Here is a 15,992-nt window from a genome sequence, read left to right as displayed (position 1 = left end):
GGAAAAGGTCGTGGATTAGAGGGGCTTAGATTAGGAGAAGAAGATCGTGGAAATAAAGATTGAGGCTGACTTTTAATTTTTTTGTTCCCAATTAATTATTAATTAATCAATTTTTGTTGTTAAAATAATTACTTTACAAATCACTTGCCACATAATTTATAACGTTGGACATGTCAACATTTCATTTGTATATTTAAATTTGATGTGTTAGGCTTAACGTATCTAAAAATTTTTCCCCAAGAGAGACTATCAACAGCATGTTCATTAATACTAGTCGATCAATAAAACAATTAATATATTTTTATTTTATATCATAAGATGGATTGATAAATTTTTATGAAAAAAATTAAAAGAATTATAGACCAAATACGGCTTAAAGTTTAAAAGATAAAAAGTTAAAATTATGACTTGTCAATTTTTATTGATCGTTGGTCTTTAGACCAACCGTTAATGAAGGAGGTAAAATTTTTGCCATTATTTAATTTTAAATTGCCATCCAGTGCTTTAATTAATTTCAAAATTTTAAGTAGAGAAATGTCATGACATGTCCATGTCAGCAGACACATAGGAGTTTGTTTGCAAATTCAGGATGGATAGCACTATTCTTAGTTGTTGAATAAGCAATATCAATTACCATCCTCTAATAGTGAGATTAAGATTTCGAGTCGCGCTGTCCGTGTAAAATGAATGTAATTCAAAAAAATTACCATCCTCCAATAAAAACTCAATTTTTTTGCCACATCAAAAACTAAATCACATGGCTACAATTCTAATTAATTATGCCAACTCATTCTAGCTAGCTGGCCATACTTCAAGATGCATTCTTAACTATTTATGAAACATCGACTATGATCACTTAATTAATTATCATGCATTGGAAAGTGTATATCTGAGATCTAGGTATCTGGTCAGGTTCAATCGGACAGGTTGCAAATATAGTCTTATATATAGTGTTACAGATATAAGATCTAACATGAGCAGCATATTAATATCATCATAATCCTTAATTAAAAAAAAATCACTATCTGAAAAGCTAACAATGGTTGTGAAAAATATTCTTCACATGAAGGGTGGTGATGGAGCAAATAGCTACGCGACTAATTCTATTTTTCAGGTATACTTAATTAATATTAATTCTTGAATATCAAGTTTTGTTTAGCTTTATTACTAGTAATTAGTATACATTTTTAAAAATTTTCAGGAAACAGCCATTATGAAGACAAAACCAATCCTAGAAGAGACTATCAGAAGCATGTTCATTAATACTAGTCCAATGCCGATATGTTTTCGAATGGCGGATTTGGGTTGTTCGTCAGGACCTAACGCTCTATTGGTGATCTCTCATATCATGGACATCATTCATCAGATTTGTGAAGTAGAAAACGTTACTCATGATAGAACCTCAGAGTTACAAGTATTCCTTAACGATCTTATAGGAAATGACTTCAATTCACTTTTCAATTTCATTCCTAATTTCTATAAAAAGCTCGAGAACGCGAAAGGAGAATGGTCGAGTCGTTGTTTCATATCCGCTGTGCCTGGTTCGTTCTACGGAAGGCTATTCCCAAACAAAAGTTTACATTTCTTTTATTCTGCATTCTCCACTCACTGGCTCTCTAAGGTAAATTAGTTTAGGATCTTCTATTTTTTAATATCAGTCCATCCCAAAACATTTGTCGACTCTTACATATGAAATGCATAGAAAATTGACATATATTTCTGTTTAGATCGCGACGACTTGAGTATACTATCAAGGTATACTTCTAATATTATTGTCAAATGATATTGACAATATACACTCAAGACACCACTCTTAATTAATTTCTCACACTTGACTATAGCTAACACTCTCTAGTTAACTAAGCCTCACGCCACTCACTTAACACAAATGCACACTTACTTATATGTAATGTGTATTTTTATAACTTGCAACTTATAGCTTTATTGAGTAAGTGTGTATACAAAAGAGCTTTAGAGATTTTGTGGATGGTTTGGCCAAATGAGGCCACCTCCTATTTATACTACTCCACCTCCTCAATAAACGGTGGAGATTTATCTAAATTGATGGCTAGGATCTAATCTCTAGAGTATTTTATAGACTTTTACATATTTCTCTCCTACTCTATACTTATCTTTTCTATCCACATTATTCTAGACTTTTCTTATTTCTACACAAGTCCTTAAATTTCTAGAGAGCTCTCAGTTACATCATTATATTTTATATTCTAGTATTGTCTAGAACTTTATCTAACTATTTTAAATCTAGCAATATCTAAAATATTCTACTAATTAAGTTGATGCTGAATTCTAACCATTTCGGCACGGAGTAATACACAAGCAAGTGATAAACATGTACATGGAAATTTGATTTCGATTTTAATTATTTATGGATAATAGACAGACTAATTAAATTGACGTTCTTTTGAAAATTCTTAATTAGGTTCCAGATTGTTACCTAATGAACAAGGGAAATCTGTACATGGCAAGGTCCTCGACATGTATTCGAAGCTTATTTAAAGCAATTTGAAACAGATTTCTTTAATCTTTTAAGATCACGTTCCATGGAGATTGTTTGTGGTGGGCGAATGATGTTTACGATGATTGGGAGGAACACCCTAGATCCTCGAACTAGCGATTGTTGCTATCCTTACGAGTTACTTACAAAATGCCTTTATGAATTAATTCCAGAGGTATGTAGTTTTCAATTTCTGCTATATATGTTCTCCGTCAAAAAATTGCTATATCTTGTCTTTCCGGTTTTGTCCCCATAAAAAAACCATAGTATTAAATATTTATCAGAAGAAAAAAAAAACTATTTTAGCTTATTTAGAGAAGAAATTAAAAGACTCAAATATTTTTTAAAAATAAAATCCAATAGATTAGTAAATTTTTTTGATATTGTTGCAGGGGCTTGTTCAAGAGGCTGATATTGATACATTTGATTTACCATATTACACACCTCATAAAGAAGAAGTGAAGAAAATTGTTGAAATGGAAGGATCTTTCACCATTGACAAGCTAGAAACTATTGAAATCAACTTGGATCCTAGAGATGACGTCAGCAACAAAGATTTCGTTTTCGACGAGCTTGAAGTTGGAAAAAATGTCTCAAATTGTATTAGAGCCGTTACGGAAGCCATGTTTGTTAGTCATTTCGGAGATGCTATAATTGAAGATTTGTTCGCTAAATATGCAAAGTATGTAGGGCAAAACTGGCTTAAAGAAAAAGTGACGACTACTAACATAGTCATCTCGTTCACCAAAAAGTAGTAGTCATAAAGATTTTGCGAGCAACCTAGTTAACACAACACTTTCTCGATCGTAATTGAGGATATCCTTTTTCGGTAGTTTGTTTTCGGACGACGTTCTTGCTTTCATGTACGGTTCTTCCAAGTGGTTTGAGAATAGCTGACATTAGCGAACTCGCCACCAATTTCGTTATTTAATAAATTTTTTATCCTTTTATCAAAAGAAAAAAAAACAGAAAGATGGGATTTAATTTGTAAATTCCTTTGAAAGAACGGCTGTTAAATATGAAGTTTAAGACCAAATCTGAGAAAGTTAAGTGAATAAATTATTTCTTGATCGAAATCAAGATTCTGAGGTCTAATCTGACAGATGAATATTGTTAGGCATCAAAATTTTAAGTTATGTCGATAAATTAAACTGAGTTTTAATAAATTAAACATCTTCTGAGTACATATGTGCAATAAAAGTTTTTATTTTTTTGATGTTATGTGCAATAAAAGTTTATGGTCGTATCGTGAACATTTTAAATCTACATAATTTATCTATCAAGTTGTATTAATTTTGCTATGATTTTTTTAGTTATTCTACACAAAATATTCGAAAGAGACTAGATTATATTTATTGGAACTTGTACATTTTAATTAACCTAGATAATGAGGTGAGAATTTTTTTTCGATAAAAAGTTAAATTTATTACGAAAAATTAAGCTGACCCAATTTGCTAAAAGCAACTATCCTCAAATTGTCGGATGAAATTCGGATCGAAAATCGTGCGTGAGGGAGAATGTTGTCCTAATACAAACAACTAGGAAAAACCTCAGTTACATTCATTCATTGGATTGGACTTAAATTCGTGTTTGGAGAAACGAACATACCCAAATATTATTTTTCATAGCTATCAGGCTGATCTAGATCAGACTTTGGGTCTCATGCAAGTTTAATTTTCAGAATCGATATATGATCATCATAGATCTGCCATCAGTCTAATTGGATATCATACATACCCAACCAAACTTAATAAGAACCAAACACATGCAACATATAGATGTGAATTTTCTATCCATCTCTATCAAACCCAAAATAATAATGTTAGGCCCATATATATATATATATATACACTACATTTAATTTTGAATCATAAGTACATTGTCAAATATGGACAGGACATGATTGCCCCAATATAAATGATGCAATAAATTTAGGAAAAAAACCAAAGTTAATCTGGAAAGTCACTAATCATGAAGAATGTTCAGTATTAGAATTAATCATAGTAGGAGTCAGATTCGGGACGGGTAGCACCACTCTTAATTGAATACGCAGGATCGATTACCATCTTCCAATCTGTTAGTTTGAATATTTTTGTGATTAAACCTATAATTCGACAGGGACCTGAATGAAAAATGCAGAAAGAGCTTTATGAAATCAGTGTTGGAAGAGATTGTTCAGTGGAGTCTGTTTTTCATCAAATTGAAGAAGGCTTGGCTAGCTTGGAACAGAAGAAAGCTCCAAGGAAGAAGAAGTCTTGCTTGCTGATGAAGAAAAAGACAAATACAGTAGAAGAAGCCATTCAGGTTGGGATCAAAGCATTTGTTCGAGCTCTTCTAAGCTCCTTAGAAGATTCTGAAGTGATCGGGGTCAAGACAGATTCGATTAAAGGCAGTGCAGGGAAGTTTGAAACTGAGCCTGTGTTTCTGACTATTGGGGATGAAGCTGTAAAGGGTCAGAAAGATGAGGACTTAGGTGTGCCTACACTGAAAGACAGGGACCTTGCTGAAGGAACAGAAAGCTTGTCGACGGAGAGGAAGAAAATCGATCTGCAGAACGATCGGAAGAACGTCGGAGCTCAGGAGACTGACCAAACTGATCAGGAAGGTCACCTCTACAACGCTTCCAAGAGGAATTTGATTGCAAGTTGTCAGAATCAAAACGTCCAATTTGGAGGTTAGAATTTTCTATTTTCGGCAATGCAACAGTAGCTTAGAACTTTCTATTTTCGTCTGTCGGAGAATAAAGCTAGGGTTTGATGTTTTTCTTGATGGAGTTGATCAAAACAATAGATTCAAAGCTCTAGATTCACTATGCTAGATGCTGCGAGTTAAATGGTTAAATCAATTTCAACAATTACTGAGTAATGAATAATTTTTGAGTTCGATCAGTGGTGTTCTGCAAGACTCAGTCAGAATTTGAGGCTTTTGTATGCTGCACATATTTCTTGTTTGTTTCGATTCTGTGAAGACACATTGGGCATTTGGAACTTGTTGAGGAGCTTTTTGCAAAGTTTAAGCATGAGAAGAGGAGATTAAGGCACTGTCATTAGTCATTTCAGTTTACAGTAAACAAGTCTATTAGTCTTTTCCAGTTTTAGTTAATTTGTTGAAGAAGAAGAATTACAGAATCGTTTGTTAGTTCATTTCAAAGCTTTCTGCAGTGGTGGATTCCTCTGATTATGTTAACAACAAAAAGTCAACTCAGAAGTCAAGTTTTTGAAGCTCTTGAAGTGTTTTCTGCATTTTGATGAAGAAGAGATATTTTGTGTCTGCAAATCGCCGTTTTCTACTGAGCATAAAGGACAAAAAATTCAGAAAGGAGTAGTGGCCAACAACAAACAGAGTGAAATGCATAATGTGGCAGCGGATCCGGCAGTGGTCCCAAAAGCAAAACTGTTTTACACAGTCCTTTTTCCCTGTCAGCATTTTATTATTTTCAGTATTGTAAAATTGCAGATTATGACGTCTAGGTCACTGCAAGCACTACTATATAAACTCTCTTATTTCACTTTACTATGTATGAGCTCTGAGATTAATGAAATCAAAAATTGCAGTAGTTATTCAAATCTTCAAGAGTTCATCATCTTTCTTTTTACAGTTTTAAATAGCCTAATATTTCGGTTGTATTGGCAAGAGAGAAACTTAGTACTGAATCTTAACTAAATTAGTTTTTTTTTTTTTTTAGGTTCCAAACACAATAGATACCTACACTAAGCCTCAGTTTTTCGATTCTGTTTTGCACAAGTTTGATAATCATCCTTTCGGTTGCAGATTTCAAGTCATTCTGTTTATCTGTCTGTGTTCAGTTGTTCTGTTTTGCAGTCTAGCAGCCTGTGCTGTTTCTTCCTGTGCACACAGGTTTGTCGCTTATTCTTGTTTGTCCGAGCTGTGATTGGGGGTTGCTGTGTTTGCAGTCACCTGTGGTCACAGGTCATCCAACAGTGGTATCAGAGCCCAGGGTTAGCGTTCTTGAGGGAGACAGAGGTAAGAAATGGCTTTAGTTCCTCAGTATGTAAATATTGAGAGTAGTAGTAGAATAGAAAAGTTTAGAGGAGATGACTTTGACATGTGGTCAGTAGTAGCTAGAGACAATCTGGAAGTGCTGGCTGTCTAGGTGTAGTTGAAAATGGTGTTTTAGAACTGCCTGTAGAAGTAGAAGTAACTGAAGCGCAAATGAAGAGGAGACATGACGAGTTAGAAAAGGATAAAAAGGCACAAATCTGGTTAAGAAGTGTGATAGATCTAAGTGTGTTGAGGAAAGTTGTTGGCTGTAAATCTGCCAAGGAGATGTGGGATACCCTGAAAGTTGAGTATGAAGGAACTGTTCTGAGTAGGAGAATCAAGTCCAAAAAGATTGAGAAGTTGTTTGAGGAGTATAAGATGAAAGATGAGGAGGATGTTGCTGCAGCTAGAACTAGGCTGAATGAAATTTTGCAGCAAATGAGGATGCACAGCTTGGACTGGAATGAAGAAAAATTGATAGACAGATTGCTGGGAAAGATGCCAAGGAGGTTTGAATCTGTAATCTCTGTGTTAGATAGGGATTTTAACAGAAATTCAGAGCTTGTGAGCCTAGAAGAGTTCTTCAATGCACTAGAAATCCATGAAAGTAGATATGGAATCAAGGAGGAGAAGGAAGAGGCTGCAGCTTTCAAAAGTGAAAGGTTTAGACACCTGCAAACACCACCAATCACCATACCTGTCAATGAATATCAGTTGAGCCAGGAAGCTAATTCTGGAAGCCCCTTGCAAGCAGCTCAAGCTCAGCAAAATCAGTCTCAGCCACCTGTGAACCAAATGCTGCAACAACAAATGCCATAGGCCTACCCTACCTACCAAAATACCCCTTTCCAGCCCAACCAAAACTACCAGAACCAACCTTATCAGCAAAACTACCAAAGAACACCAAACCAGTCATATCCAAACCAGTTCAGTCAACAAAATCAACCCTGGAGACCAAGAGGTAGAGGCTTCAATAATTTCCAGGGACAGAGACCACTGCAGAATTGGGGAAGCTTTCCAGAGTGCAGGCATTGCAAAAAGTTCAACCACTCAGAGGCAAACTGTTTCTGGCATGAGATGGCTACCTGCAGCTACTGTGGAAAGAAGGGTCACACAGATGCAGTCTGTTACAACAGGTGGTGTGATGACCAACAGAATCCTCAAAGCAGACAGTTTGGGAAGCTACCACCAGTTCATCCACTGCAAAGGCAGAATCAGCAATACAATCATCCAAGTCAGAATGCCAACTTCACCCCACTTGGCCAATCTCAACAACAACAACCTATAACAACACAGTTCCAAGCACACTTTGCCTCAACACCCAATATCCAACAATGGCAAACACCAATGAACCAAATAACCTACCCCACACCACCTGCTATCACAGGATACCCACAAATGCCTCAGCTAGCCTACCATCAAGCCTGTCCCAGCCCAACTAGCTCTTCAACTAATCCTGGAACACCTACAAGCCAACCAAACAACTCAAACACACACACACACAGGATCCTGGAAGCTCCCAAACAAGCCAAAAAAGTGAAACTAACCTTGAGGAGAATGCCTTTGTTGCTGAAAGCTATTCTGTTGGAAGGTTGGATGAGAAAAGAAACACCTGGATCATAGACAGTGGCTGTTCAAACCACATGACCATGAAGGAAGAAGCTTTTGTGGAAAAGAGATCAGAAGTGGAGGCTGCAGTCAAATTTGGCAATGGTGAGTTGGTCAATGTGAAAGGAAAAGGGAATGTGGAGTTGGAAACCAAGTCAGGTAAGTCAACTCTGGAAGATGTCTACTATATCCCTGAATTGGACCAGAATTTAATCAGTGTAGGGCAGCCACTTGAGAAAAAATATGCTGTCTACTTTGAAGATGGAGAGTGCCTGATTTTCAATTCAGAAAGGAAACTAGTTCACAGGGTGCCACAGACTAACAGAATGTTCAAAATCAAGATGAAGGATGTTGAAGGTGCATTTTAGAGTAACATCACTGAAACTACACAGCTATGGCATAGAAGGTTTGGCCATGTTGGACTTGACAACATCCTGTCAATGCAGAAAAATGAAGTTGTTCAAGGCATTCCAAAACTGTGTGGGAAGATGAAAAAGGTCTGTGAAGCATGTGCAAAGGCCAAAAGTCAAAGGGCATCATTTTCACAGAGCAGCTGGAGATCCACACAGAAGCTGCAATTGGTCCATACTGATGTATGTGGTCCAATAGAAATTCCATCTGTTGCTGGTAACAGGTACTACCTAGAGTTCATTGATGATTATACTAGGTACACTTGGATCTTTTTTGTTAAAACAAAGGATCAAGTGTTTGGAAAATTCAAACTGTGGAGAGCACAGGCTGAAGCAGAAGCAGGCTGTAAACTGAGATGTCTCAGGAGTGACCAAGGTGGAGAGTACACTTCTAATGAGATAAAGGCATACTGTGAGAAGGAATGCATATTTCAGCAGCTAACAGTGCCTTATTGTCCAGAGCAGAATGGGGTATCTGAAAGAAAAAACAGAACAATTGTTGAGATGGGGAAGTCTTTGTTGTTTGGAATGAATGTCCCTAGGAAATTCTGGCCTGAGGCATGTAATACATCTGTTTATCTACAAAACAGGCTGCAAATCAAGGCCTTAAAGGGAAAAAACACCCTTTGAACTGATGTTTGGAGAAAAGCCTAGAGTGCAGCATTTGAGAGTGTTTGGCTGCATCACATATGCTCACATACCTGAGCAGAGAAGGAAGAAAATAGAAGAAAAAGCCATAAAGGGAATCATGATGGGATACAGTTCAGGACAGACAAAAGGGTACAGAATTTGGGATCCAGTGAAGGAAAGGATGATCATTACAATGAGTGCAAAATTTGATGAGAATTCTGAATATGAGTGGAGTGAGCCAACTGTGAGTGAGCCTGGGAGAGTGTTCTGTGAGGTGCCAATACAACCAATCATAGATGAGATTCAAAGTGAGACCTCATCTGAACATGAGGAATCACCTGAGTCTCCTAATGTGTTTGTTCCATTTGTTTCAGGTACACCAAGATCAACTCCAGGAGGAGCTCACAATGTCCCTACACCATTGTGTGCTTCACCTGAGACTGAAGAAAGCAGCAGACCAAATCAAAATCCTGACTCACCAAATTCAGGAGGAGAAACACTGATCAATAAAGGAAGCCCACAGAATACCAGAACTCAAGCTATAGAAATTGATACAACCACTCCTGAGGACTTGCAGACCAACAAAAGGAGAAATTTGAATGAAGTTTATGAGAGAGCAATGCCAGCTCTCAATCCAGATGTGTTGGAGTTCATCTGTATTGCAGAGGATTTTCCAGATGCAGAAACAGAAGAGGTAATGACTGTAAGCATTGAGCCAAGAACATATAAGCAAGCAGAAAAGTCAGCTGAATGGAGAGAAGCAATGAAAGAGGAGATGAATGCAATTGAGGAAAATGGAACATGGTTTCTCTGCAACAAACCATCAGAAAACACAAAAGTCATTGACATAAAGTGGGTTTACAGAACAAAGTTAAATGCTGATGGCACAGTGAACAGGTACAAGACAAGATTGGTAGTAAGAGGCTACAAGCAGGAATATGGTGTAGACTATGAGGAGACATATGCTCCAGTTGCAAGACTAGACACAGTCAGACTGTTATTAGCAAAGGCAGCCAACAATAACTGGAAGATACATCAGATGGATGTCAAATCAGCCTTTCTGAATGGTGTGCTTGAAGAGGAGGTATTTGTGAAGCAGCCTGAGGGCTTTGTTGTTCCTGGAGAAGAAGAGAAAGTGTACAAGCTGGTTAAGGCACTTTATGGCCTAAAACAAGCTCCAAGAGCATGGTACTCAAGGATCAACTCCTACCTGTTGCAGAATGGCTTTGAAAAGAGCAAAAATGAAGCAACCTTGTATGTCAAACATCAAGGAGGAGAAAAACTAATATGCTCACTCTATGTAGATGACCTGCTGTTCATAGGCACAACTCCAAAGCTTGTTGAAGAGTTCAAGATGATGATGGAATCTGAATTCAGAATGACTGATCTTGGCCTAATGAAGTACTTTCTTGGACTTGAAATAGAGCAAAGGGAAAATGGGATCTTTGTGCATCAGAAGAAGTATGCACAAGATATGCTGAAGAAGTTCCAAATGGAAAATTGCAATGTGATCTCCACTCCAATAGAAGTTCAGTTGAAGCTACAACCAACAAGGCCTGGTGAGGAATTTGATCCTACTCTCTTTAGAAGCATGATAGGATCCTTAATGTACCTGTGTGCTTCTAGACCTGATCTAGCATGTGCAGTCAATATGCTTGCTAGCTGTAGTTCTAATCCTTCCAAGGAACATGCTGCTTATGTTAAAAGAGTCCTGAGATTTGTCAAAGGTAGCTGTGATTTTGGCTTATGGTATGAAGCTGGTGGTAAAGGAGATTTGCTGATGTTCTGTGATGCAAGCTATGGAAATGAAGAAAAATGCAGAAGCAGGAGTGGTTATTGTAGCAACTTTGGCTCAGGGATATTCTCTTGGAGTTCAAAAAGCCAAAAGACAGTAGCTCAGTCAACTGCAGAGGCTGAATACATTGCAATTAATCTGGCTGCCAAGCAAGCAATGTGGATCAAAAAGATTCTGTTAGACATTGGAGAGCTAAAAGAGTCCTGTGTTTCAATCTACTATGACTCCAGTTCTGCAATCTCTATATCAGAAAATCCAGGAGATCACTTCAGAACAAAACATGTAAACATCAAGTATCACTTGGTGAGGGAACTGATTGAAGAAAAGGAGATAAGAATGGTTTACTGCAGAACAAATTTTCAGTTAGCTGACATCTTCACCAAATCACTTCAAAAATGGAGATTTGATTTTCTAGTAAAGCTCATCGGAATGCAGACTCCACTAAACAAAGGAGGAGCTGTTGGAAGAGATTGTTCAGTGGAGTCTGTTTTTCAACAAATTGAAGAAGGCTTGGCTAGCTTGGAACAGAAGAAAGCTCCAAGGAAGAAGAAGTCTTGCTTGCCGATGAAGAAAAAGACAAATGCAGTAGAAGAAGCCATTCAGGTTGGGATCAAAGCATTTGTTCGAGCTCTTCTAAGCTCCTTAGAAGATTCTGAAGTGATCGGGGCCAAGACAGATTCGATTAAAGGCAGTGCAGGGAAGTTTGAAACTGAGCCTGTGTTTCTGACTATTGGGGATGAAGCTGTAAAGGGTCAGAAAGATGAGGACTTAGGTGTGCCTACACTGAAAGACAGGGACCTTGCTGAAGGAACAGAAAGCTTGTCGACGGAGAGGAAGAAAATCGATCTGCAGAACGATCGGAAGAACGTCGGAGCTCAGGAGACCGACCAAACTGATCAGGAAGGTCACCTCTACAACGCTTCCAAGAGGAATTTGATTGCAAGTTGTCAGAATCGAAACGCCCAATTTGGAGGTTAGAATTTTCTATTTTCGACAATGAAACAGTAGCTTAGAACTTTCTATTTTCGTCTGTCGGAGAATAAAGCTAGGGTTTGATGTTTTTCTTGATGGAGTTGATCAAAACAATAGATTCAAAGCTCTAGATTCACTATGCTAGATGCTGCGAGTTAAATGGTTAAATCAATTTCAACAATTACTGAGTAATGAATAATTTTTGAGTTCGATCAGTGGTGTTCTGCAAGACTCAGTCAGAATTTGGGGCTTTTGTATGCTGCACATATTTCTTGTTTGTTTCGATTCTGTGAAGACACATTGGGCATTTGGAACTTGTTGAGGAGCTTTTTGCAAAGTTTGAGCATGAGAAGAGGAGATTAAGGCACTGTCATTAGTCATTTCAGTTTACAGTAAACAAGTCTATTAGTCTTTTCCAGTTTTAGTTAATTTGTTGAAGAAGAAGAATTACAGAATCGTTTGTTAGTTCATTTCAAAGCTTTCTGCAGTGGTGGATTCCTCTGATTATGTTAACAACAAAAAGTCAATTCAGAAGTCAAGTTTTTGAAGCTCTTGAAGTGTTTTCTGCATTTTGATGAAGAAGAGATATTTTGTGTCTGCAAATCGCCGTTTTCTACTGAGCATAAAGGACAAAAAATTCAGAAAGGAGTAGTGGCCAACAACAAACAGAGTGAAATGCATAATGTGGCAGCGGATCCGGCAGTGGTCCCAAAAGCAAAACTGTTTTACACAGTCCTTTTTCCCTGTCAGCATTTTATTATATAAACTCTCTTATTTCACTTTACTATGTATGAGCTCTGAGATTAATGAAATCAAAAATTGCAGTAGTTATTCAAATCTTCAAGAGTTCATCATCTTTCTTTTTACAGTTTTAAATAGCCTAATATTTCGGTTGTATTGGCAAGAGAGAAACTTAGTACTAAATCTTAACTAAATTAGTTTTTTTTTTTTTAGGTTCCAAACACAATAGATACCTACACTAAGCCTCAGTTTTTCGATTCTGTTTTGCACAAGTTTGATAATCATCCTTTCGGTTGCAGATTTCAAGTCATTCTGTTTATCTGTCTGTGTTCAGTTGTTCTGTTTTGCAGTCTAGCAGCCTGTGCTGTTTCTTCCTGTGCACACAGGTTTGTCGCTTATTCTTGTTTGTCCGAGCTGTGATTGGGGGTTGCTGTGTTTGCAGTCACCTGTGGTCACAGGTCATCCAACAATCAGTAGATGGACGGCATAGATCAAAGGAGTGGTGTCCGAGATTTAATTTTTTCAATTTTAATTGAAAATTGATAGTAAACATTTGTGATTGGTTTCTTTCAGGAAGACTAGTAGTGTTTTTTTGGCTATATAAAGCCACTCATTTTCTGTTTCCATTGTAACCCGATTCCAACAAAAATATTGAAGCATTTAGCCTTGCAGAAATGTAGTTTTTCATTTGCTTTGTGTTTTTTTAATTCCTTGTCTTGAATGAAGTAGTAAAGGATTTTATTGTCACTCTCCTCAAAGAACCATTCATGACAACATCTACATTGGTGCTACATTCTGATTTTGAGAAGGCTCGATTCTAGTGTTTTATTTTGGCTGCCATCTCCCTTGAAGCTCCAAAAAAAAAAACTATCTTGAAGCTAGGATGAATGCATAAACGCTGCTTGTTGGGTATGTAAATTTGTACCCTTTGCTTCAAGTCAATAGTTCTACATGTTTAGCATTCCTTTGTCATGTACTAGCTGATAGATAGATGATGAACTGACATATTTGTGTTTCTGGGAGGAATCATTGTATCTCTGGTAGCTTAGTGTCTAAGTTTCTCAACGGCACACTAACTGTTCGATGAAATGTCTATCAGAATCCAGAAAAAGTTTTGACTCGAAAATGGCTAGTTGAAGCATTAGATTAGACAATAGATGATGTAAATGTCATTTTTTTCAGTGTGTAGTATATCCAGAATTGACAAAAACAGAGTCTTTGACGTGCCTTGAGTAGCAAGCTAACACTATGCACAAAAAGTGTTTGTCAAAATGCTTGAAAAAAGCCTTTAGAATCGATAGGGCTGGCACTTCCTCTTGTCAGGGGTTCTGGTTCTACATTCCTAACACAATTATCCATATAGCTACACATAAAAAACTTATCACAAGACTACATTTCTAACTAGTTATGCCAGCTCATTCTAGCTGGCTGGCCATTTTACTTCAACTTGCATTCTTAGCTGGTATTAGATTATCACTTACTAATTATCATGCATTGAAAAGTGGAAATCTGAAATTTTAGAAAAGATCTATTTGGTCTAATACTCTTATCATTGATGTATGGTCAGGTTCGATTGGAGAGTTTACAAATATATTTTCTTTCCACAAGCCCCACAAACTATTTTTAATTTCCCACAGGGTCAACTGGAGAGTTAACAAATATATAGTCTTATAATATATATATATATATGTATATATATATATATGTATATATATATAGTATTACAGATATACGATCTAACATAAGCAGCAGATTAATCTCATAATCTTTAATAATAATAAAAAAAAAAGAGTCATAATCTGAAAAAGCTAACCATGGTTGCGAAAAACGTTCTTCACTTGAAGGCTGGTGATGGAGCAAATAGCTACGCAAGTAATTATCTTCTTCAGGTATTCTTGCGATCCAAATGGCTTATATTATTGAATATCATAGAGTGATTTACACTTTTAAAAATGTTCAGGAAACAACCATAATGAAGGCAAAACCAATCCTAGAAGAGACTATCAGAAGCATGTTCATTAATACTAGTCCAATGCCGATATGTTATCGAATAGCGGATTTGGGTTGTTCGTCAGGACCTAATGCTCTATTGCCGATCATTTATCATGGACACCATTTATCAAGTATTCCTGAACGATCTTCTAGGAAATGACTTCAACTCACTTTTCAATTTCATTCCTAATTTCTATAAAAAGCTCGAGAATGCGAAACGTACGTTATTTTATTTTAAATAAGTACTACATTTATATCAAAATAGATAATGCTTTGTATTTTTAGGCTCATTCATATAGACATATAAATATAATTTGATACGGAGGAAAAAATATTTAAAAAAACTATTTTAGGTTATTTAGAGAAGAAAAGGACTCAAATACAACAATAGCAACAACCGGTCTCAATTCAACTACTGGAGTCGGCAAATTAAAGGCTCAACGTTTTAAAATAAAATAAAATCCATTATTTAAGTAAAAAAATGTTGATTTTGTTGCAGGGGCTTGTTCAAGAGGCTGATATTGATACATTTGATTTACCATATTACACACCTCATAAAGAAGTAGTGAAGAAAATTGTTGAAATGGAGGGATCTTTCTCTATTGAAAACCTAGAAACTATTGAAATCAACTGGGATTCTAGAGATGACATCAGCAACAAAGATTTTGTTTTCGACGAGCTTGAAGTTGGAAGAAATGTCTCAAATTGTATCAGAGCCGTTACGGAAGCCATGCTAGTAAGTCATTTTGGAGATGCTATAATTGAAGATTTGTTCATAAGCTATGCAAAGCATGTAGGGCAAAACTGGCTTGAAGAGAAAGTGAAGAGTACAAAAATTGTCATCTCCTTCAAAAAAAAGTAGTAATGAAGATTTTGTAAGCAATTAATTAACCTAGGCCTAGTGAAACAGGAACATGGAATTTTGTAAATTCCTTTGAAATAAAGGCCGTTAAATTTGAAGTTTAAGTATCCAAATGTGAGAAAGTTTAGTGAATCATGATTCTAAGGTCTAGTCCGATGCAAATCATGATTATGATTAGATCGAAAATCATGATGCAGTTGACCGTTGAGTGAATTAAGCATTAATTTAATAAATTAAATGCCACTGATTCTTACAAGTTAATTGATACCAAGAAGTTGTTGAAATAACACAAGGAATCGATTTGCTCGGATCAACCAACTGCTGAAAGAAGCTTGTGAAAGATGCAATCAAAGTAGTTCATGAAATCTAAATCTTCGAATTACATTAAACAGTTTTTCACAAATACCATGCATTTACTTGGAATCTGGCTTAGCGAAAGAGTTGCTTTAGAATCCATCCTCTACA

At 36.5% G+C, this 15,992-nt stretch overlaps 2 protein-coding genes across 2 annotated transcripts; both read left to right on the top strand.

Moving 5' to 3' along the window:
* The first annotated feature begins 1,039 nt into the window (after positions 1-1,039).
* LOC139884821 (probable methyltransferase TCM_000331) lies at positions 1,040-3,270 on the top strand. The gene is made up of 5 exons (XM_071868799.1): positions 1,040-1,114; positions 1,202-1,621; positions 2,441-2,487; positions 2,552-2,690; positions 2,908-3,270. Exons 1-5 carry the CDS (start codon positions 1,040-1,042, stop codon positions 3,268-3,270), a joined length of 1,044 nt encoding a protein of 347 aa, XP_071724900.1.
* Positions 3,271-14,487: 11,217 nt separating this feature from the next.
* On the top strand, positions 14,488-15,527 carry LOC139884820 (probable methyltransferase TCM_000331). The gene is made up of 2 exons (XM_071868797.1): positions 14,488-14,562; positions 15,165-15,527. The coding sequence occupies exons 1-2, from the start codon at positions 14,488-14,490 to the stop codon at positions 15,525-15,527; spliced, it is 438 nt and encodes a 145-aa protein (XP_071724898.1).
* The last annotated feature ends 465 nt before the right edge of the window (positions 15,528-15,992 follow it).

This window comes from Rutidosis leptorrhynchoides, unplaced genomic scaffold (assembly GCF_046630445.1).
Source record: "Rutidosis leptorrhynchoides isolate AG116_Rl617_1_P2 unplaced genomic scaffold, CSIRO_AGI_Rlap_v1 contig607, whole genome shotgun sequence".
Taxonomy (NCBI): domain Eukaryota; kingdom Viridiplantae; phylum Streptophyta; class Magnoliopsida; order Asterales; family Asteraceae; genus Rutidosis; species Rutidosis leptorrhynchoides.
The sequence above is the reverse complement of the archived record's forward strand: the minus strand, read 5'-3'. Positions and strand labels throughout refer to the sequence as shown.

Bases quoted from the DNA above. Each gene is read 5' to 3' on its own strand.
- LOC139884821 (XM_071868799.1), top strand. From the start codon at position 1,040: ATGGTTGTGAAAAATATTCTTCACATGAAGGGTGGTGATGGAGCAAAT. The intron at 1,115-1,201 runs GTATACTTAATT...AAAAATTTTCAG, and splicing joins CGACTAATTCTATTTTTCAG to GAAACAGCCATTATGAAGAC. The intron at 1,622-2,440 runs GTAAATTAGTTT...ATTCTTAATTAG, and splicing joins CCACTCACTGGCTCTCTAAG to GTTCCAGATTGTTACCTAAT.
- LOC139884820 (XM_071868797.1), top strand. From the start codon at position 14,488: ATGGTTGCGAAAAACGTTCTTCACTTGAAGGCTGGTGATGGAGCAAAT. The intron at 14,563-15,164 runs GTATTCTTGCGA...ATTTTGTTGCAG, and splicing joins CAAGTAATTATCTTCTTCAG to GGGCTTGTTCAAGAGGCTGA.